At 42.1% G+C, this 24,747-nt stretch overlaps 1 protein-coding gene across 3 annotated transcripts in view; it reads left to right on the top strand.

Annotated features, from left to right (window-relative positions):
• The window catches only part of LOC117501398 (ras/Rap GTPase-activating protein SynGAP-like), a 97,527-nt gene that overhangs the window by 1,885 nt on the left and 70,895 nt on the right, over positions 1-24,747 (top strand). For 2 of the 3 annotated variants that reach the window (XM_034160271.1, XM_034160272.1), the window contains exon 2: positions 13,430-13,533. The exons of the other annotated variant lie outside the window; for it this stretch is intronic. In XM_034160271.1, the coding sequence (XP_034016162.1) occupies positions 13,434-13,533 (100 nt within the window). In that variant the 5' untranslated portion in view covers positions 13,430-13,433. The remainder of the gene's footprint in view (positions 1-13,429; positions 13,534-24,747) is intronic. 3 annotated transcript variants of the gene reach the window in all.

Raw genomic sequence — 24,747 nt, 5'->3', positions numbered from 1 at the left:
ATGGTATGGAAAATGCAAATAAAAAATCATCAGTGATCCTGACATTTATTAGGACTTCTATTTTATTGCAGACAGTATGAACCAAGATATTTCAAGTTTTGTGCAGTCAACCTCATTTAGTTTGTGAATATATACCCATTCCTGCATTTAAGGCCTGCAACACATTCCAAAAAAGTTGTGACTGGGGTAATTTAGGGCTAGTAATGAGGCTTTAAAAAACAAGGTGATTGTAATCATGATTTGGTACAAAAGCAGCATCAAGGAAAGTCAGAGGCTTTAAGGAGCAAAGATGGGCAGATCTCCAGTTTGTCAACAAATGCGCAAGAAAATGATTGAAATAATGATTAAATTTCAGTGTGTAAAGGGCAAGGATGCAAATCTAAAGTGAACACCTGTGAACATCAAGAACTGTCATTCATCAATAGCTGATATAACCACATGTGTAAGAGATTACTTTGGGAAACCTTTGTTGAGTGCTATAATATGGAGTTAGTCACAAATGGCACTTAAAGCTTTACTGTGCAAAAAAAGTTGACTTATGCTAACCTTGTTCAGAATTGGTGTCAACTTCTCTGGGTTCAGAGGCATCTGGGATGGACCATCACACAGTGGAAATGTGTACTATGGCTTGATGAGTCAGTATTCCAGATCTTTTTTGGAAGAGATGGACACTGTGTAGTCTGGACCAAAGACAAAAAGGACCATACAGACTGTTAATAGCAACAAATTCTAAAGCCAGGATCTGCTGAGGTATGGGTCGTGTCAGTGCCCTTGGCAAAGATAATTTACACTTCTGTGATGGCAGCATTAATGCAGATAAGTACAGTCAGATTTTAGTGCAACATGTATGCTGCCTTCAAGATGACATCTTTTCCAGGTATGTCCATGCATTTTTCAACAAGATGATACAAACCCACATTCTGCACATATTACAAAGGCACAGCTGTGGAAGAAGGGATTACGGATCTTGAAGGGGCCCACCTGCAGTCCTGAACCCTAACCCTGTCCCCAATATACAAGAATGTTCAGAATTTTGAAATAAAAAATGCACCAACAATGACCCCAAATTGTTGCTCAACTGAATGAGTTTGCACAAAGAGTGGGACAAAATAACACCTGTAACACTTTGTCGCTTGGTAATCTTGATCCCAGTGTTTGCTTTATATGTGAACAATCTAAAAACATTGTCATTTTTCCACTTATGTGTGTAAATATGTACCTGTTACGGTCGCAACATGATGATGAAAATGTACTTTTCTAAAATAAACCTCCACCATAATGTAAGGTAACAAATGCAAGTGTTTACATATGCCAGATTAGATAAAATCCTAAAATGACCCCAAATTAAACAGTATTCCGAGGTAAGAATTATATGGCATAATATTACCTGATTTTTTTTTTTTATGTATGCTGTATTGCCTGTTTAGTGTTACTAATAAAAATTTTGAAAGACAGCACGGTCAGTGCAAGACCTTTCATGACATCAGTGCCAACGAAGCTGACCTTAGTTTTTAAGATAATTAGGGAATAACCCTGTTGTGTCTGCTGATTTGCGACCATTATTGCTGGATTATACAGTCACAAATAGTCATTTTTCTCAATTTGTGACCATAATCCAGCATTGACGTCCACAAATCATCAGACACAAAGGGGTTATTCCCATTGTTATCCAATTCCATCATTTGCACTATTTATTTTTCTGCAAGTAATTCAGTCAGCAAAGCTTACTGTAGCAATAGCGTTGTCGCTCCAGCATCATTATTGACATCGGCGTAGCAAAGCGGTCAGGGCGTGGGGTAATACATCAAATGTGAAACGGTCAAATATTTTGCCGCTGTCAAACTGATGTTTTATGGTTGGAAATCTCACACGATTAACCATTCCGATTTGCGGAACAAATGTAATTGGATTAGAAATACACTTTACTAATATTAATACTTCACTTTATTTTGACCATAGACTAAAAATAAACAAGCAATACATGACCTCACTCATATTTTAAGAGCAGGTTTGAAACTCCAATGGGGTAGCTCTAGAAGTCTTTGTCTTGGCATTGCCGGACTACGCCCGAGTCCTAGCCAACCCATGACCTGGGTGGCACAAATGAAGCCCAAAAAAAGTCCAGTATTGTCAAAGTTAGCAAACTAGCTCTGGCTAACAAACTAGGTAACTTGGGCTCAGGTGATTAACACATATTTTTGCAGATTTGGCAATGGTTTTTATAATTGGTAGCTTGGGTGTTGGTATGAAAAGCTATGACCAGCATATAGTCTCAGTAACAGTGCCACAATCAGTATGGGTTATGTTAGAATGCTTTTAAAAAGAGTTAGCAGCAGGCTAGCTGCTTCAGTTCCAATTCCAACACCTACTAGTGGTCACTCAGTTTAACGGCACTGATAATAATCCATAACTTTATGGCTTGATAAAAATGAAATTGATGTTATATGAAAGTGCACCTACCGTAGTTGTCAGGAACAAGGCCACGAGCTATAGAAACCAAAATCTTTTTTTTTTTTGCACCAGATTGTAAATGTTTATTTCTGCTTTAATGTTGGACATTTTAACTTAGCATTTTATTGAGAATTGACTTGCCTCATGTGGCTATTTGAGGAACTGCAGGTTTTGATGGTTCCTAAACTAATTTTTATTGATCAATAAGTTAAAAAAAAAATCACAATTTAAGCAAATGATTGATTACTATATTTTGCTATGACTAGGGTTGTAAAAAAAAGGGAGGTTATCTCAGGAACCGACGCACTTTTGCCTGTATGAACTCTGTAAACATTTTGTATGTGGTCGGGCGTCAGCACTAATACAATTAGGTCTGTGTTCAGGATATTTGACAGTGAAACCTTATTTTTCATATTCTGAAATCATCTGTTGCATATACAATTTGTCCTTTATGCGTTTTTGCCTGTGCTGACGGTACCGGAGCAGAGATATTTGTGTGACGGTCAGCTGAGCTCACTGGGTTGTTGTGTCAGGGATGAGCTGATTTTTGAAGTGGACCCAGGATCATTTATTCCTGGCTGTGGGACTTGAAACTTAATTAAATCTCTTACTAAATGCCCATAAACACCATAAAATTAAATTTTTCTGAGATATTCAGCTAATTAAAGAGCCCTGGCAGTGATACACACTGTCTACTCGTGTTCAAAGTAATATTTAAGAATAATATTGTCAGTTTATTTTGGAAACGTTCTTCACCTAGAAATGTGTAGGCTGTTTGGCAGGTAACAATGAGACTAATAACACAATTTAAGGAGGCTTTTATGTAGTTTGTAGGAAGCTGGATGGATGTGCACCTTTTTACAAAGTATTACAGACCAACTTTTGTTTTTTGCCTGGAAACGTTTATCATTTTAGTCAATTAATTTTAGGGATTTTTGATTGCACAGAGTCTGTGCACAAACAAGTTTAAGTTTTATTTTTAGCAAAAACAAAAATTAGCTCAGCAGTATTAGCTTGCTAAGGCCTGCTGTGATGTCATCATCATTTTACAGTAACACTCTCTTGCTGCTTTCATGTTAAGATGCTTTTATTTTGAAAAATGTCCAGGAAGAGATGAGTTTCTGTGTAGGCTCTCAGTTGTCCAGGTGGTTTCCATAGTAGAGAAGCTTGAATCTTCGACTGGACTGGGTTGCTTGACGCGAGGACGTTTCGCTTCAAATCGCAGAAGCTTCCTCAGCTAAAATTCTTGCTCTGGTGGTCTGACTTCAGTTACAAAAGCTGGAGTTTTAAACCTAACCAGACCCCTCCTACTGAGAGTCAGACTGCTATAGGCCAGTGACTAAACAATAGCTCTAATTAGCACCTATTGTGCTCTAGTTAGCACCCTCTTAATGACAGGGCAGCTGTCCCTTCTAATGATGGGACGGACCCTCTCCTGATGGCTCCCTTGATGACTCTGCTGATGACGTGAATGACTCATTACCATGAACAAAAGACTGAAACTGCTTTGACCTGAGTACCCCATTGTAAACAGGGGATAAAGCGTGTCTCAGACCCCCTCCCCAGTTAAGGCTGGGCTTCAAACGTTTCACATAGAATGCCTCCTTGACCCCTCTCTCAAACCATTTCTTCTCTCTGGCTAATATTTTAACTTCCTTGTCCTCAAACGTGTGGTTAGTGTCTTTAAGGTCGAGATGAACTGCAGACTGAGGTCCACTGGTGCCCTCTCTGCGGTGCTGGTATAGCCTTTTGTGTAAAGGTTGCTTAGTCTCACCTATGTATTGTTCGTTACAGTTTTCCTGACATCTGATAGAATACACTACATTGCTAATAGGTGCTAATTAGAGCTATTGTTTAGTCACTGGCCTATAGCAGTCTGACTCTCGGTAGGAGGGGTCTGGTTAGGTTTAAAACTCCAGCTTTTGTGACTTCTTGATTATTCTTCTCTACAAGAGTCAAGACAGAAGTCAGACCACCAGAGCAACAATTTTAGCTGAGGAAGCTTCTGCGATTTGAAGCGAAACGTCCTCGCGTCAAGCAACCCAGTCCAGTCGAAGATTCAAGCTTCTCTACTATGAAGAGATGAGTTATTAACTGTAACTTTACACAGTTTTTTCTGCAGTAAGAAAAAGAAATGAGGCTTAGTGCTGAAAACAATTCATGTAGCTGCTTTATGTTCATATAAAAGTAATAATAATTCTGATTATTATTATTACTGGTAAGCAGTGAGTTTTGATGAAATGCATGATTAGGCTGAGGAAACTGTGGTGAGTGTATAAATTTTTATAACCATAATTCATTAATTGTTCCTGCTACAACAAAATTACATTAGTCTGTGTTAGTTATTTCATGGCCACTGTTTAGTTATGTAACTGGTAATGGAAACTACTGAGGTTTGTAAACTTCTTAAATGTGCAAGATCATTTTTTTAAAAACTTCTAATTAAGATTGTGGTGTTGAAACGTTCCACTCTGCTGATACAGAATGTTGCTTGGCATCTGTGTTCTTATGCATTATGGAAAATGCAATGAACAGCTGATTGCTTAATTATTAAAATGAAAAAAAGTTGAACAATTAGAGCTGGAGCAGAACTCCATACATGTTCCGCCAAGCAAAATGATGACTATTTCTGTCAGCATCACAATTATCCTCAAACTTTAATGTTCTCTTTTTCTTAATGGTCAATATTTATGCCAAGATTTATATTTGAAAAGTTGGTTTATTCTATAGTTTTGCAAACCATAGCTAAAACATGACCTCTTTTATGAAGGTAATGAAGCAAATATTTGATATTCCTGTGAGAATTGTACTATTGGCACAAAACTGAATAAAAAATGTTAATTATTGTTTCATACATTAAAACACATGTTGTAGTCTTAATGCTGTATAATATATATATTTTTTCCAATATCATTGGAAAAAATACAAACTTTACTGCACATTAAAACATGGTCAGCAATCAAAGTCCTCAATGCTCTACTTATCTTTGATTATTACTTTATTTGTCAGTCATCTTGTTTTTAAATTGGTTTCTAGGAAGTTAATCCATGATTCAATAAGACATCCATCCCAGGATTTAAAAATGCATCACACTCAAAATAACAAGAAATGCCAACAACCTACTTAAAAAAGTACTGGCAACCAGTCTGCGATTTGTAATATACAGTACTGGTTTATTCCAACTCTGCTTTGGGTAATCTTACAAGTTAAAGTCAGTTCCGACTGTACTTGTACAATGACACACATTTTTGTTATTGTGTCAGGAACTTGTACCCAAAAAAAGCTAGACACAAAGGTGAGACTCACACAGAGGCATGGAATGAGTAAAAGGATTTACTGAGTAAACTGGTAAAGGGTGGTACACAAAAAGGCAAGTCAAATTCAGCAGCAGTATCCAAATCTATCTCAAGGCCAAAAACAGGCAAAAGGTTCAGAAAACTCAGTGTGGCAATAGCAAGAAACAAGGACTGTGAAAAGGCTGGTAGCGAAGACACGAGGTACAACGAACTGGCAAAGACGGGAGGGAAAACAGAGCGTTTAAAGAACAGGTGGTGATTATGGAAAATGAGACAAGGTGTAGGGATGGATATCAAAAACCAGTTCCTGTTAAGGATCGATGAGAAATGATCGGATCCACCGGCATCAGTAGCCTTTTTGCTTAACGCTTCCCTTATCAGTTCTTCAGTTAACATTACGCCGGAGCAGTCGTTGTTTTTGAGGGTGTGTATTGGGAAAATTATAATTTCTCTATGCTGATTGTGACCCGCTGAGAAGCTGCAAACCAAAGCAGCGGGTCACAGCGAAGCAGCGAAGAGAAGCTCTAAAGCACCGGGTCCGTAATTTCTTCATTAACTGCCCTCAAAGCCATTTAAAGATGTCAATCATGACTCACCTTTGTGCTGATTAAAGTCACGAACTGGGACTCTTGTCTTGTTGCGAGCAAGAAAGGAGAATCATTCTCTCACCGGAGTTTTTATTCGTTCCTTATTAAATTTTCATGGGGCAGCGCACGTGATGGTTGTGTGGTGTGAGCTGGACTCACTTTGCTGGTTTGTAAACTGAAGTTACTGTCATGTACAGGAAATAATAATAATTATACTACTACTACTACTACTAATAATAATATCCGCTGTTTTGTGGGACTAACTGCACACACTGAAAAAAGAGAATGTTTGAACCAACTTTAAAAAGTGTTACAATTTGTAAAAACCTGAATGAATTAAGTTGTTTGAACTTAAGTTTGAAAGTTAAATCAACTCTAACTTACAAACTTAAGTTCAAACAACTTAACTCATTCTTTTTTTTTTTTTTTTTTTTTACAAATTTTAACACTTTTTTAAGTTGGTTCAAACATTCTCTTTTTTCAGTGCAGCTCCAAATGCTGTGTGGCTCTCTGCCTAGTAAAGTTGGAGAGATAGATTTCAGTTGGAATCAGAATCAGATTGATTAGCGGAATCGATAATGGCATGGATATTGATAAAATCTGATCAATACCCATCCCTACACAGGTGTGTGAGAACAATAAGGAAGGAGGTGTGGCAAACAGAAGGGAAAAGACACACACCCACCCAATCCCCGATACAAGAGCATGTAATAAGAAAAACACAAAGTAATGAAAAACCAAAAAATACATAAAGTGATACAAACCGCAAACATGAATACAAAGAAAATACAAAACCCAAACAGAAACATAGTCAAACATGACATTATTGTGGCTCTGTGCACTGTTTATTCACAGTTCCTCCAGTAGTCTCCTCCTTCCACGGGCAGTTTATGAGAGCTACCTACTCCAGACTGTTCGTATTTCTTAATGGTTGATTTAAGTGAAGTCTAAGACTTGGAAATCTGTCCATTCACTGAACTGTTTAAGGAAAAGTGGCTGCAAAAAGTGGCTGATGACTGTCCAATTACATTTTAACTCTGAAAAGAATGAATATACAAATGGCTGTAATTCATAACGGTTAATGTGATGTGTTTTTTTTTTTACCCACCTCACATTAAAGTTAAACATCCACACTACAAGCACATTTTGATTATTAGATTAATCTCAGGTGCCTCACTGATGCCTATTTCCAGTGGTGGACACAATTCCGCTAATTCACTAATCACTAATTAGTGAAGCTAACGTTTTCATTAGTAGATAAGTTTTTCAGCTAACATGGAAAACCATCAGTGGACAAATTAGCTTCAGCTAAATGTAGTTCTGCTAACTTTTTTTTGCTGGCATAGTGAATACAGCCAAAAACATTTGTAAACCCAAAAATCATACATGCTACTTCTTGTCTGTTGTGTGTCTGCAATAATCAGGCCACTGTGAAGAGCTCAGCTCTCCCCCAGCAGACGTGGGCCATGCAGGCCGTCTACCACAAAGAAGTGTCACTTATAACAACAACAAACACGGTGGCAGAAGGCATCAATCGCAAGGCACTTTTCACTCATGGTCACAACATAACTCTTCACCAAATTAACTACACTACTTGAACTATTAAAACACAACAAATCTAAAATGCTAACAACACTGCAAAACCAACATGTACTACAATAACAATAATAATAAAAAATCCAAACCCCGAACTCCCATAATGCTTTGCAGCAACTTCTGTAACTGCTCACCCATGTTGCGTTCAATACGACTGGTAAAATCTACACCTCATCATGAGCTTCCCCATCAAAGAAAAGACATGTAAGTTTTGTCTTTACTTTTTTAAGTGAAAATACACTTACTGCTGTATTTTTATGTAAAGATCTGCATGTACACACTGTCGATTGCTGCTGCAATGCATAATGAGAGTTCAGGCTTGTTTTTTTTTATATTATTGTTATTGTAGAACATGTTGGTTTATCAGTGTTGTTAGTGTTATAGATTTGTTGTGTTTTTATAGTTCAAGTAGTGTAGTTAGTTTGGTGAAGAGTTACGTTGTGACCATGAGTGAAAAGTGCCTTGCGTTTGATGTCTTTTGCCACTATCCGCGTTATTGTGTGTGAAAAGTAAATGAGTTATTTTTAGTAGTTGGCTGGATGCATAAAGAGTAAAGCTCTGTCTTGTTCTTCCACACAGCTTGCCACAATATTTAATATAGAAATAAACTGTCTTAGTTTGATAACAATGACAGTGTTTGGGTTTATTTATTTATTGTGTGTTTGTTTTGGGTTTGTGATTGCCTTTGAGTTTACTCAGAAGTCCCTGCAGTACTTAAAATCGAAACTGGCTTATCAGCAGTGATGCCGGTAATGCGTTACTTAGTAACGCGTTACTCTAATCTAACCACTTTTTTTAGTAACGAGTAATCTAACGCGTTAATCTTTCGAAATCAGTAATCAGATTAAAGTTACTTCTCCAAGTCACTGTGCGTTACTATTATTTTTGCATTGTGGGTCGATAGCAGCATTAAACTTGGTCCGTGGGCAGGAGGTCGGGGTTTGACTGAACTGCCCACTTTAAGTGAGCTGTGAGCTTTTCAGCCGCGGTTTTCTACAGCAGCTACGACGCGGTGACAACAGCACACCTGCACTGAGCTTTACAAAGACATTTTTATGCTTTTTTTCCCCTCCTTTATTTAGAATTCTGAGCTGAGCCGCTCCGTATCTGTTCGTTAAAAACAGCTGATCCTCTGCGACGCATCAACAACTAACACTATTTTCCGCGCAAATGCACCTAAACTCTCTGTCTGAGGACCACATGATGTGAAAACACAATAAAACTTTCTTACCTGTAAATCTGGTCCTGTTTTCTGCATAAATAAACTTTATCCATTCTTTGTGCTCAAACGCCAAAGCAGGGGCGAATCCAGATGGAATGGGGGCGTGGGGCAAGGATGTGCCCCCCCACAACACCCCTAGATTAAAGGTCCAGTTTTGAAGCCTTTTTTTTTACTACAGCTACTAATACTACTTATAATAATAATAATTTCGACAAGTAAAATGTTTAGAAAGAATTTAAATGTTAGAAAAATGTTAGAAAGAATTTAATAGTTACATTTATAAACAATGTAGGTTAGAAATTGCAAGTTTTACTGTTACTGTGCTGTCAACAGTTAAATATGAGGTCAAGAAAGAGGTCTTTATTTTACTTTTTATAAAACAAGTCTTTATTTTCATTGAAGTCAAGAAAGGGTGACTATAAAGTGAGTTTTGGCCAAACAGGTATCATTGTCATGTTGAGGTGGCAGAGGGTTGTTGTCGGCAGCTGGGGAAAGTAACTAAAAAAGTAACTAGTAATCTAATTTAGTTACTTTTACAATTGAGTAATCAATAAAGTAACTAAATTACTTTTTCAAGGAGTAATCAGTAATCAGTAATTGAATTACTTTTTCAAAGTAACTGTGGCAACACTGCTTAACAGTAGCCGACAGTGTACCGAGTCAGTATTTCAAGTTAGCGGTTAGCTCTAACTTCCGCTAATTATTTTTTAGCGGTTTAGCATTAGAAAAGTTAACTTTTCTGTTAGTGGATTAGCTGTTATTAAAGCTAACATTTTGGTTAGCTGTGCCCACCACTGCCCCATTTCCTTATACAGCAATTTTTTTTTTTTTAAGATGTGATTTCTCTCATGTTAAAACATGACTGAAGTTGTAAAAAAATGAACTTGTCCTGTAAAGAAACATGCAGAACTGCAGACGTTGAGGATAAGATGTTTCACTCTGAGTCACAGCCCCTCACAGGTTGTCTCCGTGTCTATTCAGGGGATCAACACTAGCTTTACTAAAATAGGAAGCCATGAGTAATGGACCTCTGAATCCTTTTCAGTCTTAATTAAATTGTTGAGAATCTGGATGTGTTGCTCGTCCATCACAGTCAGCCAGCATCCTGACAGCCGGCAAAGAGCCGATTCTTCTCCAGCACAGTTTCCGTCATCACTATGTTGCTGGTGTGCCATTTTTCTCTGCTTTCTCTTGGCGCCAAGGACAGAAAAGCTTTGTCAGTCTGTTTGAATATTCTCTCAAAAAAGACGTAGAGACTCTCGTCAGCAAGCCCTTGTGTCCTAAAAGATTCACACATTGTTTATTTTGCATTTTGTGCCATTAATTTCTAACATTTTCATTTATTTGTTGTCCAGGAGCCCAGCTGATGAATGCATGATATTTTAAAAATCATTTTTTGTTGTTTTTCTCAACATAATGCTCACTGATTTTCTGTTACACGACTGTTCAAGCAGATACTTTTTAGAATCCTTGTAATCGGTTTGTACCGCTGCTGTTGGTCAACAAAATAAGCAGCACTTACATCTCATTGTTTGATTTTATGCACTTTTTTAATGGTAACCAAACATCATGGATTGGCGCGGGTACATTTCTTGACATGAGAAATGCTCAGAAAATGGGAACAAACGTAGTTCAGATTGTCCTTCCAGGATGGTAACAAATTTATCTATTGACAATTATGTACAGCTGTGGTCAGAAATTTACATACACTCACTGTGGATGTGAATGTCATGACGTGGTCTCTTTCTGAGGCAGAATGAGTGTGCAGCATTCTTTTAATTGTAAAAATGAGTTTTTATAACACACACACACAGGGTTGAAAATATACATTTACAGTCCACCTAATATTTGGTCGAATGCCCCTAAACAAGTTTGTCTTTGACCAGATGCTTGTGGTAAACATCAGAATTCCTGTTGGATATTTGTCAATGTTTCTTGGAAGAACTGGAAGAGTAAAACAAAACTGGTTGTTTTCTTGGCACAGTCCATATATTTTCGATAGGACTCATTTTAGTATTTTGGGAAGGCCTTTCCCAGCATGGTGGCTTAGTGGTTAGCACTGTTGCCTCACAGCAAATCAGTCATGGGATCGCTTCCCACCTGGGGCCTTTCTGTGTGGAGTTTGTATGTTCTCCTTGTGTTTGTGTGGGTTCTCTCCAGGTCTTCTGGCTTCCTCCCACTTCCAAAATCATGCATCTTAGGTGGATTGGTAACTTTAAATTGACAGTAGTTGTGCGCGCGGGTGTGAATATGTTTGTCTGTCTACATGTGGCTCTTCGACAGACTGGTGTTTTGTCCAGGGTGCACACCGCCTCATGCACAGTCACTGCTGGGATAGGCTCCGACTCCCCCTGTGACCCTTAATTAGAGTAAGCAGATATAGAAAATGGATGGATGGAAGGGAAGGCCATTCTAAAAGCTTAATGTTGGCTTGTTTTATCCATTCCACCACCAGCTTTGATGTTTGTTTGGAGTTCTGTTCTGTTGGAACACCCAAATATGTCCAATTTCCAATTATTTAGATGATGGCTTGACTTCAAGGTTGTCGGCATTCTTCATTATTCCTTCCACTGGCATCTAAACAGCCTTTGGGGTTGATGCTACCACCAGTGTACTTAACAGATGGTGCAGTGTTCTTGGGATTGACTGCCTCACTTTTACTCTTCCAAACATACATCTCTGGTCAGTCTGACCAACAACCCAGTCTTTATCTGAGCACAAGATGATCCTTCAGGAGGTTTGCCCATTTGGTAAGCTGTTAACTTTAGTTAGGCTTGAAAGATCACAAAGATTCCAAAAAGATATAGTTTGGACTATCTGTGACTGAATGTTCTGGAGTTATGGGGTAAGAACAGCAAGCATGGCAACAAAGGTCACTTTCAGTTTGTACAGGGGTCAAAAGTTAAAGTTGCTCCAATTGGGGTAAAACATGATGCAAATTATTGGTTGAGTTAGTAGTTTTTAAAAAGGAATAGTTTGTACCGTGTCATGCTTAGTTATCATGTTACGGGGTAACATATGTCACATGTCATAGAATCCAATGGACGTTGACATTGTTTGACCTTTACTTTCGAGACCAAACATTCAACACAGTCAGAACTATTTCATTTGTTAATCCTATTAGTTCAACCAATAATTTGCACCGCTTTACCAAAACTGGAGCAACTTTAACTTTTGACCCCTGTACAAACTGAAACTGACCTTTGTCACCATTCTTGCTGTTTTTACCCCATAACTCCAGAGCATTCAGTTATAGATAGTCCAAACTATACCTTTTTGGAATCATTGTCATCAGATACATAATGTAGTATCACTTTCAATATGAATGGAACATTTTTTAATTTTGACCCTGTGCAATTCTTCAATTGACCCCTACTTATTCAAAAGGCTAAAGTTATTTTTCTACAATATGTACCAAAGGGTATACACAGTCAAATTTTGGTGCTTGTAACCAGACTTGAACGATTCTTACAGTTATCTGCTGTAGTACAGGGTCCTCTTTCTTGGATGACAGCTACTTGGTTTCTGGTGAAGTAAAACTTGCCAGGCTGCGACATTGGTGTCCCAGGAGCTTCTATTTAAGGGCTGACCAGAGTCTTGGTGGCTTTGATTATCCAAACTAATTTCTTCTCAGCTGAGGGTGGTTACACCTTTCAATAACTTGTACTTATGTGCAGTAGTTGAAGCGATGATCTTGGAACCTGCATTTGTTTAGAAACCCTTTGGACTTTCCCATTGTCCTGTTTATTGGTCAACCCAATCAATGTTGCCAAAACCTTCTTATGCTCAATAACAGCATGTTTTGAGACCTTGAGAAGTTAAGACATTTGGAAAGCGTCATCATTGCTGAAGTAATGCTCTAAGTGGCATTATGTATATGTTTTTTGACTGTTGATTTCAGAAAACCCAAAATAAATTAAAACCTCTATATAAAATTGTTATTTTACACCTTAAAGATGTGTGTTGTACAAACATTTTGCCTCAGACAGAAACTGATCAGGTCATATTGTCACAACCTTCACATCAATGATGAGCGTTTGAAAATGTGTGACCAAACGTGTAAAATACTGTCTTTTCACTTTTTTGGTTTAAAGTTCTGTAAGGAAATGTGTTTTTTTTTTTTCTTTTTTCTGTGTACATGTGCACTTTGCATGAAAATGCAGATGCTGTGATGCTTTCAGATTTGGAAGCCTTTTGTGAATATGGTGCGCCTTTGTTGGTGCGCTGAGCTTCAAAAGTGAAACTAAACAAATGAAACTTCACTGTGTGTGCCGTAGCTGCATGGACACATCTGCAAAGACGTGGCTGCCGCATCAGTTTCAGTTTGGGTTGGTTGGACAAACGGAGGTTTGCTGCGGCGGACCCGAAGATTTAATCTCAAGTGAGTCCCCCCTCATCCCGCCCCGTCCCGTCCCCTCTGGATAAAGTCTGTTTGCTTCTTCTCCGCTGCCTCTCCGGTTTTCTGTCAATGGCCTTATAGATGTCACCATTTTGTCTGTTTTTGTCTGTTTTGTGTTTTCTCTGAAATCCATCAACACTGTTTCGACTAAAGGTTAATGGAGGTTTTGACAGCGCAGCCTTTTTTTTTTTTTTGAAGTTTTAGAAACGTATGCTGATGATGTTGACCACTCGATCCCTGAGCCGCTTTGCCACACTCGCGGAGTTTATGTTTGACATCATCGTCTTGGTTTAATAGCTCTATTTCCATTTTACTCCTGCTTTGATGCGCCACATCTTCTTCTGTGCTTTCCCAGATGAAAGCACAGATGAAATATTACATTAATTAGCTTCATGTGCTTTGGTTTTAATTCAAACATTCAGCAGCGCTTTGAACTATTTAGGGAGGAAACAAACAAGAAGCTGTTTACACTCTTTGGGAATATCCAGAAGAAAGTCACCCTGTTTTGACCTCCGGACAGAAAATTTGTACCCGAAGATATTATTTAAATTTTTCACATATTTAATTTGACCCTGCTCTTTTATGAGCAGAGGATTAGTATATTTTGTAAACGCTTTTAGTGAAACTGAAGGTGGATTGATGAGCGTAGTGCACAAGCTGTGAACATGTTCCTATGGTAACTAGGCCACATTCCCTTTGGCGAGCTAACACAGGCAGGAGAGAGATGGGAACGCTGGAAAACACAAAATAACATCAAATTGTTTCCATGGTTTTTCCTGATGGCTCACATTTTAGTGCTTTTGTGTTAGAAAAATTCACACGTTTTTTTTTTCTGGTTATGTTCTGCTCATACAACATGTTCATACAACTTGTTTACATTTTTAGACCCATTTATCCAACTTGTCATGTTCTTGTTTCCGTCACGCAAAGGTTGTCCCGGGTCCTTGGTCCCTCCACCCACAACAGCTGTCAAACATTGTGGCTCCGCCTCTTTAATGCCTTTGATATTCTCCTGATTACAGTGCTGTTTCTAAAAATAGCACCAGAGCAGCTCCCAGCACAGTGTCAAATGCAGTTTATCTTCCTTTTGTTGGTCATTGCTTCTTAGTATGACCCCAACAACTTACTGTTAGAGAATTTTGTTGAGTACAGGTCCTGGAATTATTGGTGTGTTTGACTTAAAAAGTTTGGGTGTCGCCAGCATCAGTCGTTCTTTGTTGCTTAAATTCCATGACTTTTGAAAAGATGAGGCATGAACCCTCTAAAATGCAGTGAGAGAATAAATGGATAGATCGATAGATAAATGGGCCATCCCATTTATGTTTTAAATCAAAAACAATAGATACTATCTTCTTGTAATGCACCAGATTAAAAGGGAATATAATGAAGACAAACACGTTCAAGTTTGTTTAACAGGAATAAGCACATTCAGAAAATGAGTGAGTGAATATTTCATAGACAAGCCTGATGTTTGAGTAGTGAATGCTGGATAGATGAATTAGGAACAGGTGTGGTTGAAAGAGACATTTTCTGCACAGAAATATTCTAAATAAGTAAAGTAAAATTTTATTTTGTTTCACAAATTCTCATAAGTCCACACAACCCCTCAGGAACGATTTTGTATGAAAGTAGCTGAAGCAGACACTTCTTCCTTCTCTCTCGTTCAACATATGTGTGATTTGAAGTTGCATTGTCTTGATACGATATGTGGTATAAGTTGAACCTAAATATGCAGACATGAAAATTCCAAGGGATAAAATAATAATTCAGTGGTTTATTAGCTGAGTCCAGTGAAAAATGTGTGACAGGTTGTGAGAATAACTGGGGATCCAAATAACAACAGGGAGAACAACTAACAAAGAACCAGGAACAACTAGACGAGCACAGGGAATGTCCAGAGACAATTCTCACAATACAAGGTGCAGAGCAGAATATGGGAAAGGCAAAGACCATAACAAGGCAAACAATGTCAAACAATATCAAACAATCAACCACCAACCAAACAACAAAACAGAAACAACTAATGTGAATCCTGTTTCAGCACACATTTGGGATCATCCTTGAGATGTTTCTACAGCTTAGTTGGAGTCCACCTGGGGGGCAGATTCAGTTGATTGGATATGATTTGGAAAGGCACACACCTGTCTACGTATAAGGTCTGACAGTTGACAGTGTATGTCAGAGCACAAACCAAACATGAAGTCAAAGGAATTATCTGTAGATCTCAGAGACAGGATTGTGTCGAGGCACAAATCTGGGGAAGGGCACAGGAACATTTCTGCTGCTTTGAAGGTCCCAATGAGGACAATGGCCTCCATCATCATAAATGGAAGAGGTTCAGCTCCACCAGGACTGGCTGCCTGTCTAAACTGAGCAATCAGGGGAGAAGGACCTTAGTTAGGAAGGTGACCAAGAACCCGATGATCACTTGCCACAATGGTCCACCAATCGGGCCTGTATGGTAGAGTAGCCTGACAGAAGCAAATCCTTAGCAAAAGGGACACAGCAGCCTGCCTGGAGTTTACCAAAAGGCACCTGAAGGACTCTCAGACCATGAGAAACAAAATTCTCTGGTCTGATGAGACAAAGATTGAACTCTTTGGAGTGAATGCCAGGCATCATATTTTAGGAAACCAGGCACTGCTCATCACCAAGCCAATACCATCCCTACAGTGACGCATGGTGGTGGCAGCATCATGCTTTTGGGATGTTTTTCACCGGCAGGAACTGGGAGACTAGTCAGAATTGAGAGAAAGATGAATGCAGAAATGTACAAAGACTTCCTGGATGAAAACCTGCTCCAGAGTGCTCTTGACCTCAGACTGGGGGATGGTTCATCTTTCAGCAGGACAATGACCCTAAGCACACAGTCAAGATGTAAAAGGAGTGGCTTCAGGACAACTCTGTGAATGTTCTTGAGTGGCCCATCCAGAACCCAGACCTGAATCCGATTGAACATCTCCAGAGAGATCTGAAAATGTCTGTGCACCGATGCTCTCCATCTATCCTGATGGAGCTTAAGAGGTGCTGCAAAGAGGAATGGCCAAAACCACCCAAATATAGATGTGCAAGCTTGTAGCATCATATTTAAGAAGACTTGAGGCTGTAATTGCTGCCAAAGGTGCATCAACAGAGCAAAGCATCAACAGAGCAAAGTGTGTGAATACTTACGTACATGTGATTTCTTAGTTTATATTTTTCATAAATTTGCAAAAGTAAAAAAAAGAATGAAAAAACCTTTTCATGTTGTCATTATGGGGTGTTGTGAGCTGAAGTTTGAAGGAAAAAAATAATTTACTCCATTTTGGAATAAGGCTGTAACATAACAAAAGGTGGAAAAAGTGAAGCTCTGTGATATATATATATATATATATATATATATATATATATATATATATATATATATATATATATATATATATATGTGTGTGTGTGTGTGTTAAAAAAATCTGCATGCAGTGATTTGGCTCAAATTATATAATTACACTAAAATGGAAGTTTCCATGTAGTAATTGAGCTTTTGCTATGTTCTGAAGCAGAGGCGCAATTTGTAGGTGTGAGGGTCAATAATTTCCTTAAACTTTTTCAAGCCCCCCCCCACTCCCCACCCAAGTCAAACAACAGTTTTAATACAATTATAAACACCTTCATTTTGCATTTGAATGATTCTGGTATTTATTTTGCGCTGCTGTACATGAGGTCATTATTAAATGAAGCAGTGGACTTTCTAAATGCAGGCATTTTATCCTGTACGTCTGCTTTTATCTTCATTGTGTACGTTGCCGCTGGTGCTGAAGCAGTGTCAGAGCTCCCTGGAGCGACGCTGACAGCGTGTTGGAGAGCCATGCGAGCGATGCAGTGAGATTTTGCTCCTGTCACTGAATGTTTAGGCTGCTCCCTCGTAATGAACGGCCTTAACTTTGCACGCTTACAGCGTCCTCGCTGTTTTGACAGCTGTGCAGCCGGTTACATCTTTGACGAGCACATGAACTGCCAGTAAGTTCCACAAATCGGCATTCAGTTTGTGAAACATGACCCAAACCCTATTTTTGCAATGTGTTGTTTGGAAGAGACTCTGTGCCGCTGGTGGTGGATGCAGTGTTCATGATGGTGTGATGAAGATTAGGATTCTGTGACACGCAGGACTGCGGGACAACGTGGCGTTGTGGCGACTGAAGAATTAAATAGCTTTTCTGAAAGCAGTAACCAATCAAACGCGGTTCTTCATTTTAAAATGATTAGTGTGGCGGCTTAATGTGGCACCATTTACATGGTTGATTACATTTTGGCTTCATTTGGCTGATGAGTTTCCTGTTGCTGAACACTAGTCCGCATCCAATTACACTAAACTATAAGGGAGGTCATTAGAGCGCATAATTCCATCAAGCCCCTAAATCGTTTATCTCAATCAAATACCATGCAGACCACCTCATGCCCTGCAGGTGATCGGTGATCATTGATTGATTGTTGTTCCTGAGTATTGGCAGGAATTGGAACACGTTCTCAAACACCTTGATCCAAAGCATCCCAAACCTGCCCAATATGTGTTTATGTCTGGGAAGTATGCAGACGAGGCAACATGTGGGATGTTGTTAGGTTTTGGGAATTGTGTATAGCACAGTGTAACATGAATTCCATACATCTTCGTGCGTCTCTGACACACTGGTGGAAGCAGTGGTTCGCAGCACAAGTGCATGCTCCCAGATTGGAATTGACCTTGCCATATGAGGCTGTGCATCATCATGTTGCAACATGACAGCACGTCTCAGGATCTCATCACAGTAGCTCTTTGTATTCAAGTACTAGAGCACCGCTCTCGTAGAGTACAGACGTCTGCCAACACTAGTTTCCAAATTTTACCTTGGAAACATATTGTCACGTCCAACTCAACGTGACGAAAGGAAGGACGAGATAGACGTGAACAACCGTCTCTTTATGGAAACTTAATGGTTACTGTCGGCCGCAACCACGCCAATACAGGTGTCTCTGCACGAGCAGCTACTACACAGCTCAACACTCACGGAGGCCAAAATCTGCACGTACACACCAACACATTATACTCCTGCTCTCTAGCCCGCCCCTCCCCATCTGGTCCAATCACATACCTGTCTTTTACCCCACACACGACAATGCATTTACAAACAGTCAGTAATCCAGAACATCTCATAACATTTTCAACCTGAACATATTTGCAGGGTCGCTACATTGCCCCCCCTTACTAAGCCCCTCGCCCTGAGGGATCACATAGGAAGTCTCTGAGGTGACTAGGGGGCTTTCTCTGTCTCTGGGGCCTAGTGGCATTGAACATAAAGGGTTGAACCTGCTGGTGGGTGGGGGGTGAGTGCGGGGATGGGGAAGATTGCGGGTAGTTGGGAGGGAAAACAGTGGGTGAATCTGGGGGTGTGTCATCCCGGCTCCTTTGGGAAGGGCCTGAGGGAGCAGGGCAGAGTTGGGGGCGTGCATCACCTCTGTACGGGGCCAACCTGTCCCTGTGAAGGGCCACCCGTCTACCCTTAGGGGGCAGCTGAACTCTATACACCACCTCACTGAGTTTTTCTAGTACTTCACAGGGCCCCACCCAATGACAGTCCAACTTAGGGCATCGTCCCTTCTTTCTTTTTAGGCTGTACACACACCCCAGGTCCCCAGCCCTGAAATCCTTTCCCTTGGCCCTAATGTCATAGTTTCTCTTCTGCCTGATGCCCGCTTTCTGTAGCTGGTCACGAGCAAAAGTATGGGCTGACTCCATTCGGTCCTGGAGCCTCCTTGTGTACTCCGGTCCTGGGGAAACAGCTGGTGTGGCAGGGGGTTTGCTGAAAACAATTTCTGCTGGTATCCGTAGCTCTCACCCCAACATGAGAAGGCCAGGTGTGCATAGGGTGGAGTCCTGCACAGCAGATCTGTAAGCCATGAGGACAAGTGGGAGGTGCATGTCCCAGTCACGCTGGTGCTCTGCAGTGAGTATGGCGAGCTGTTTTGCAAGTGTCCTGTTAAATCGCTCGACTAGGCCATCACTCTGAGGATGTAGTGGGGTAGTCCTAGTCTTTTGCATGCCTAGTCGCTCACACATAGCAGAGAAAACACCAGACTTAAAGTTTCGTCCTTGGTCACTATGGATGACCTCTGCTGCACCAAACTTGGAAAACATGCCCTCAACCATGGCATCAGCAACAGTCCCAGCCTCTTGATCTGGTATGGCGTAGGCCTCTGGCCATTTAGTGAAATAGTCCATAGCAACTAGGACATAGCGGTTACCCTTGTCAGTACGGGGAAATGGGCCCATTATGTCCACTGCATCTCTTTCCATAGGGGCACCTACTGCCAGCTGTTGCAGCTGGGCACGGGACTGGTCTGGGGGACCCTTGTGAGCAGTACAAAGGTCGCACCGGCGGCAAAAGTCCTCAACATCCCTTTTGAGCTGGCCCCAGTAGAAACTCTGCCGGAGACGGCGAAGAGTTTTTGAGACTCCATAGTGACCTGCTCCAGCAGATCCGTGACAGGCCTTTAGCACTGACTCTCTTAGTGCCCTTGGGACTACTACCTGCCACCTCTCCTCCCCAGTGACTGGCTCTTTCCAGGCCCTCTGGAGCACCCCGTCCTTTACCCGGAGAGCCCCAAACTTTTCAAACAGTCCTTTAGTGGCGAGAGAACAACCTGTGATTTCACCCCACTGTGGTTTTTGTCCTGACTCCACCCCCTGCAACACTGGTTGTAAGTCCTGATCCTGTTCTTGTTGTGCTCTCCACTCCAGGAGGTCAACCACCTGTGTCCCTCTGCAGAGCAGCACATCACCGTGCTGTGTGGGGCCCTGCTCTTCCCCAAAGCGGAGCTCGGTTTCCCGGGCCTCTCTTTTTTCACAGTGACGGCAGTCATCGGGTGCACAGGGACGCCTGGACATGGCGTCTGCGTTGGTATGACGAGTTCCTGCTCTGTGCTCCACCTGGAAGACATACGGGGCCAGTTCTTCCAGCCAGCGTGCGATCTGCCCCTCTGGCTCTTTGAAGGACATTAACCACTGGAGGGCTACGTGATCAGTTCGCACAGTGAAGGGCAGGCTGCAGAGGTAGTACTTGAAGTGGCTTATAGCTCTCACAATAGCAAGGAGCTCTCTGCGTGTGACACAATATCGCCGTTCAGCTTTATTGAAAGTCTTACTAAAGTAAGCCACCACTTTCTCTCCCTCTTGCCCCACTTGGCTTAGCATTGCTCCCATTCCCACATCGCTGGCGTCTGTGTCCAAAACGAATGGCCGGTTGGGGTCTGGAGGGGAGAGAATGGGAGATTCCGTTAAGGCCTTCTTCAAGCAGCTGAAGGCCTGTTCGCACTCTGGTGACCAGGCAAAGTCACTGTCCTTATGGTGCAGATGAAACAGGGGCGCAGCTATACAAGAACAGCCACGCACAAACCGCCTGTAGTAGGATGCCAGTCCAATGAAGCTCTTTAGCTCTCGCAGATTAGAGGGGGTCGGCCAGTTCTTTACAACTTGCACTTTCTCTTCCATAGTGCTTATGCCCTCTCCCCCAATCTTGTGCCCCAAAAACTCCAGTTCTTTTCTCATAAAGCAGCACTTGTCAGGATGGAGTTTTAGACTTGCTGCTGCTGCTATTTTTTGTAGAACCTGGCGCAGGGACATTAAAGCGGCCTTGAAGGAGCTCCCGTGGACAAGTATGTCATCCAAGTATACGAGACATTCCTGTTGTGGGATTTCGGCCAGCACCTTTTCCATCAGCCGTTCAAAAGTGGCTGGAGCGTTGCACAGTCTGAAGCAGATGACACGAAACTGCCACAGCCCTCTACCGGTGCAGAAAGCAGTCTTTGGTTTAGCGTCAGGGCTAAGAGGCACCTGCCAGTACCCGCTGCGTAAGTCCAATGACGAAAACCAGGATGAGCCGGACACCAAGTCCAGAGACTCGTCAACGCGAGGCAGCGGGTACAAGTCTTTTTTTGTGACGCTATTTAAAGGCCTATAGTCCACACAAAATCGCATTTTTTGGCTCTTTTTCTTGTTCACCATCACAACCCCTGAGGCCCAGGGGCTGTCAGAGGGCTCAATAATCCCAGTCTTAAGCATCTCGTAAATTGCACTATCTGCAGCCGCCTGATGAGCGAGAGGGAGGCGGCGAGGGCGCGTTTTGATTGGCCGTGCTTCCCCAGTGTCAGTTTCGTGCTGCACCAGGTGTGTCAGGCCCACTTCATCCTCTGTCAGTGCGAAAATGTCTTTAAACTCGCACAGTAACTCCCACAGCTCCTCCTGCTGTTGGGGTTCCAAGTTCTCTCTGTTCCGCCCCATATCTCCCTCACTGCTGCCAGTCTGTCCACCCCTCCCCCCACAGGTTGCTGGACCGGGGCAGGGGGAAGCACATGGGTTGGGGACTGGGATGCGGTCGGCAAGGTAGTTGCGGAAGTAACATGAAAAGGGGGGTCAAAAGCCTCTGCAGCTCTCGAGGTTGCTGGGTGAGGGCATGGGGTCTGTGTTGGGTGCACCATTTCAACTGTGGGGCCCTCAGGAAATGTCAGTGTGTTCTTTCCCAGATCCAACACACAGCGAGCAGCCCGGAGAAAGTCCAGTCCTAATATGCATGGATCTTGGACAGCTGCAACCCACACCTCAAAGTTCACAGACATATTCCCCACCCGAATAGTGACCACCCCTCTACCGAGCATAGGGGCCAGCTCACCAGTCACTGTCCGGAGTTTTACTACAGTGGATTCCAAACAAGTTTCAGCTGGAACTAGATCAGGGCGCATCAAAGTGGCAGTAGAGCCCGTGTCAACAAGCGCCACACATGGAGCACCCGCCAGAGCAATGGGAACATGGCAAAAATTCCCCGAGTGCATCCAGCCCACCACGTGTGCAGACTCTGCGATGTCATCTGCGTCTGGGGGGAGTGGAGCCCCGCTCCCCCGACCCATCGGTTGGACTCCGTTCACCAGAGGCAAGTGGGACACAGGAGCAAGGGCCTGTGTCGTCCCATTTACACAGACCCCGGATCGTTTCCCTGGCCCCCCACTTGCCTGGGGCACCGCACGCTGATATGGCCAGCCTGACCGCACAGCCAGCACACAGGGGGACCCCAGCGAGACCGAGGACGAGCACCGCCGCGAGGTGGCTGCAGCGACACCGCACGAATCAGTTCAGTTAACTCAGCAGCCCATGCCGGTTTCTCTTGGCCTGGGGTCTCCTGCATCACACTCCTCACAACAGGGCCAGCTCCGACATGGATGTTCTCTGCAGCTGCTCCCACGGCCTCCCTCTCTAGGGCCAGCTCCAGCGCCTCCTGCAGAGTGCGTGGATGTGCCAGCTGTGTTTGCATGCGTAGCTCACTGGGAGTGATTGCTCGGATAAACTGGTCTCTGGCTAGTTCACTTTGCACATCAGCAGACATGTGGGAATATGCCCTTCTAGTTAAGGTTTCAATGTCATTGGCTAGAGCACGTAGTGGCTCCCCATTCAGTCTCTGCCTGCTTGCCAGCTCCGAACGCAGGACACCGGGTTGGTTACACTGTCCAAAACGCCTCTTCAGGGCCCCCACTAAAGCTCCATAATTGTCTCTCTCAGCTGGGCTTAGCAGCAGCAAGCACGTTAGGGCCTCTTCGGTAAGGCAAAGGGCAAGTTGAAGTGCTTTAATGTCTTCAGACCAGCCCGCAGCCCATGCTAACAGTTCAAATTGGGCATGGAAAGCCTCCCAGTCCGCCTTACCGGAGTACTTTGGCGTTTTCACTTCGAGCCGAAGGGCGCCGCCATCTTTGTTTACATTCGGCCGCACGTCGCCGGCTGGAAATGTGGCGCTGGCGTGGTCCCTCACACCCGAGCTGAACCCAGCATCAGCAGCTAGCTTCCTAGCGGTCTGTCTTAAGTGAGCAACGTGCTCAGAAGCAGGCCCAGAGTCCAACATATACCATGAAGCGCCTCCATAATGACTGTCCATCACCTCCTCTTTCACATATCGGTGGTCGGTCTCGCCCCGCTTTTCGGCCATCTTGACGGTCCAAGCTACGAGCGGCTAACGGAGATAAACAACAGAAACTCCGGTCTTTTACTTCTGACACCAATGTCGCGTCCAACTCAACGTGACGAAAGGAAGGACGAGATAGACGTGAACAACCGTCTCTTTATGGAAACTTAATGGTTACTGTCGGCCGCAATCACGCCAATACAGGTGTCTCTGCACGAGCGGCTACTACACAGCTCAACACTCATGGAGGCCAAAATCTGCACGTACACACCAACACATTATACTCCTTCTCTCTAGCCCGCCCCTCCCCATCTGGTCCAATCACATACCTGTCTTTTACCCTACATACAACAATGCATTTACAAACAGTCAGTAACCCAGAACATCTCATAACATTTTCAACCTGAACATATTTGCAGGGTCGCTACAATATTCAAAGTCAAACTCCTGTGATGGAGGCACTTTTGATTGAGATATAATGCAAAATGTACACCAAATGGTCTTTTCACTATTAGATACAAATGTCCAAAAATCTACAATCTGGATCAGATCTGGATCAAACTTTGTCAGGCGATAGTGAGTGCCAGTCTGCACCTCACTTTCAAATATGACAGTGACTGGGGCATGTTTGATTAAGATATGATGTCAAATATACATTAAGTGCAATTTTCAATGTTAAAATTAAATGGCCACAAAATCTATAATCTGGATCTGATCCAAATCAAACTTTGTCAGTCGATAAAGGATGCTGTCCTACATCACACTTTCAAGGTAAGGTCCCATTTTCAGAAAAGAAGCTTGTATAAAGGGCCCAAGGCATTTTCTGTTAAAAGCGGAGAACTGACTGATTCCTATGCATTCTGATCTGCCGAGTTCAAACATTGCTGTTGGCATGCTGTATCTTTACCCCTTCACCCCCTAATTTGTATAAAGCAAAATGGCCGCCAATTAAATTTTAAAATTTCCACAATTTTGGTTGTATATGTACTATAAAAGCAAACTAAACACCCCTTTCTATGTATTTTGACCTGCTGAATTCAAATATTGTTTGTAAGCTGTGTCTTTACCCCTTCACCCCTAATTTGCATAAAACAAAATTAAACTTTTCAAAACTCTGCTTGTGTTTGCATTAGAAGAGAAAATAAAACTTCTATTACTATGTATTTTGACAGCTGAGTTCAATTATTGCTGTTGGAAAGCTGTATCCCTACTCCTTCACCCTATAATTATCAAAAATATT

Source organism: Thalassophryne amazonica, chromosome 20 (genome assembly GCF_902500255.1).
Source record: "Thalassophryne amazonica chromosome 20, fThaAma1.1, whole genome shotgun sequence".
Classification (NCBI taxonomy): Eukaryota; Metazoa; Chordata; class Actinopteri; order Batrachoidiformes; family Batrachoididae; genus Thalassophryne; species Thalassophryne amazonica.
Note: the sequence above shows the minus strand (reverse complement) of the source record. Positions and strands in the feature narration are given on the sequence as shown.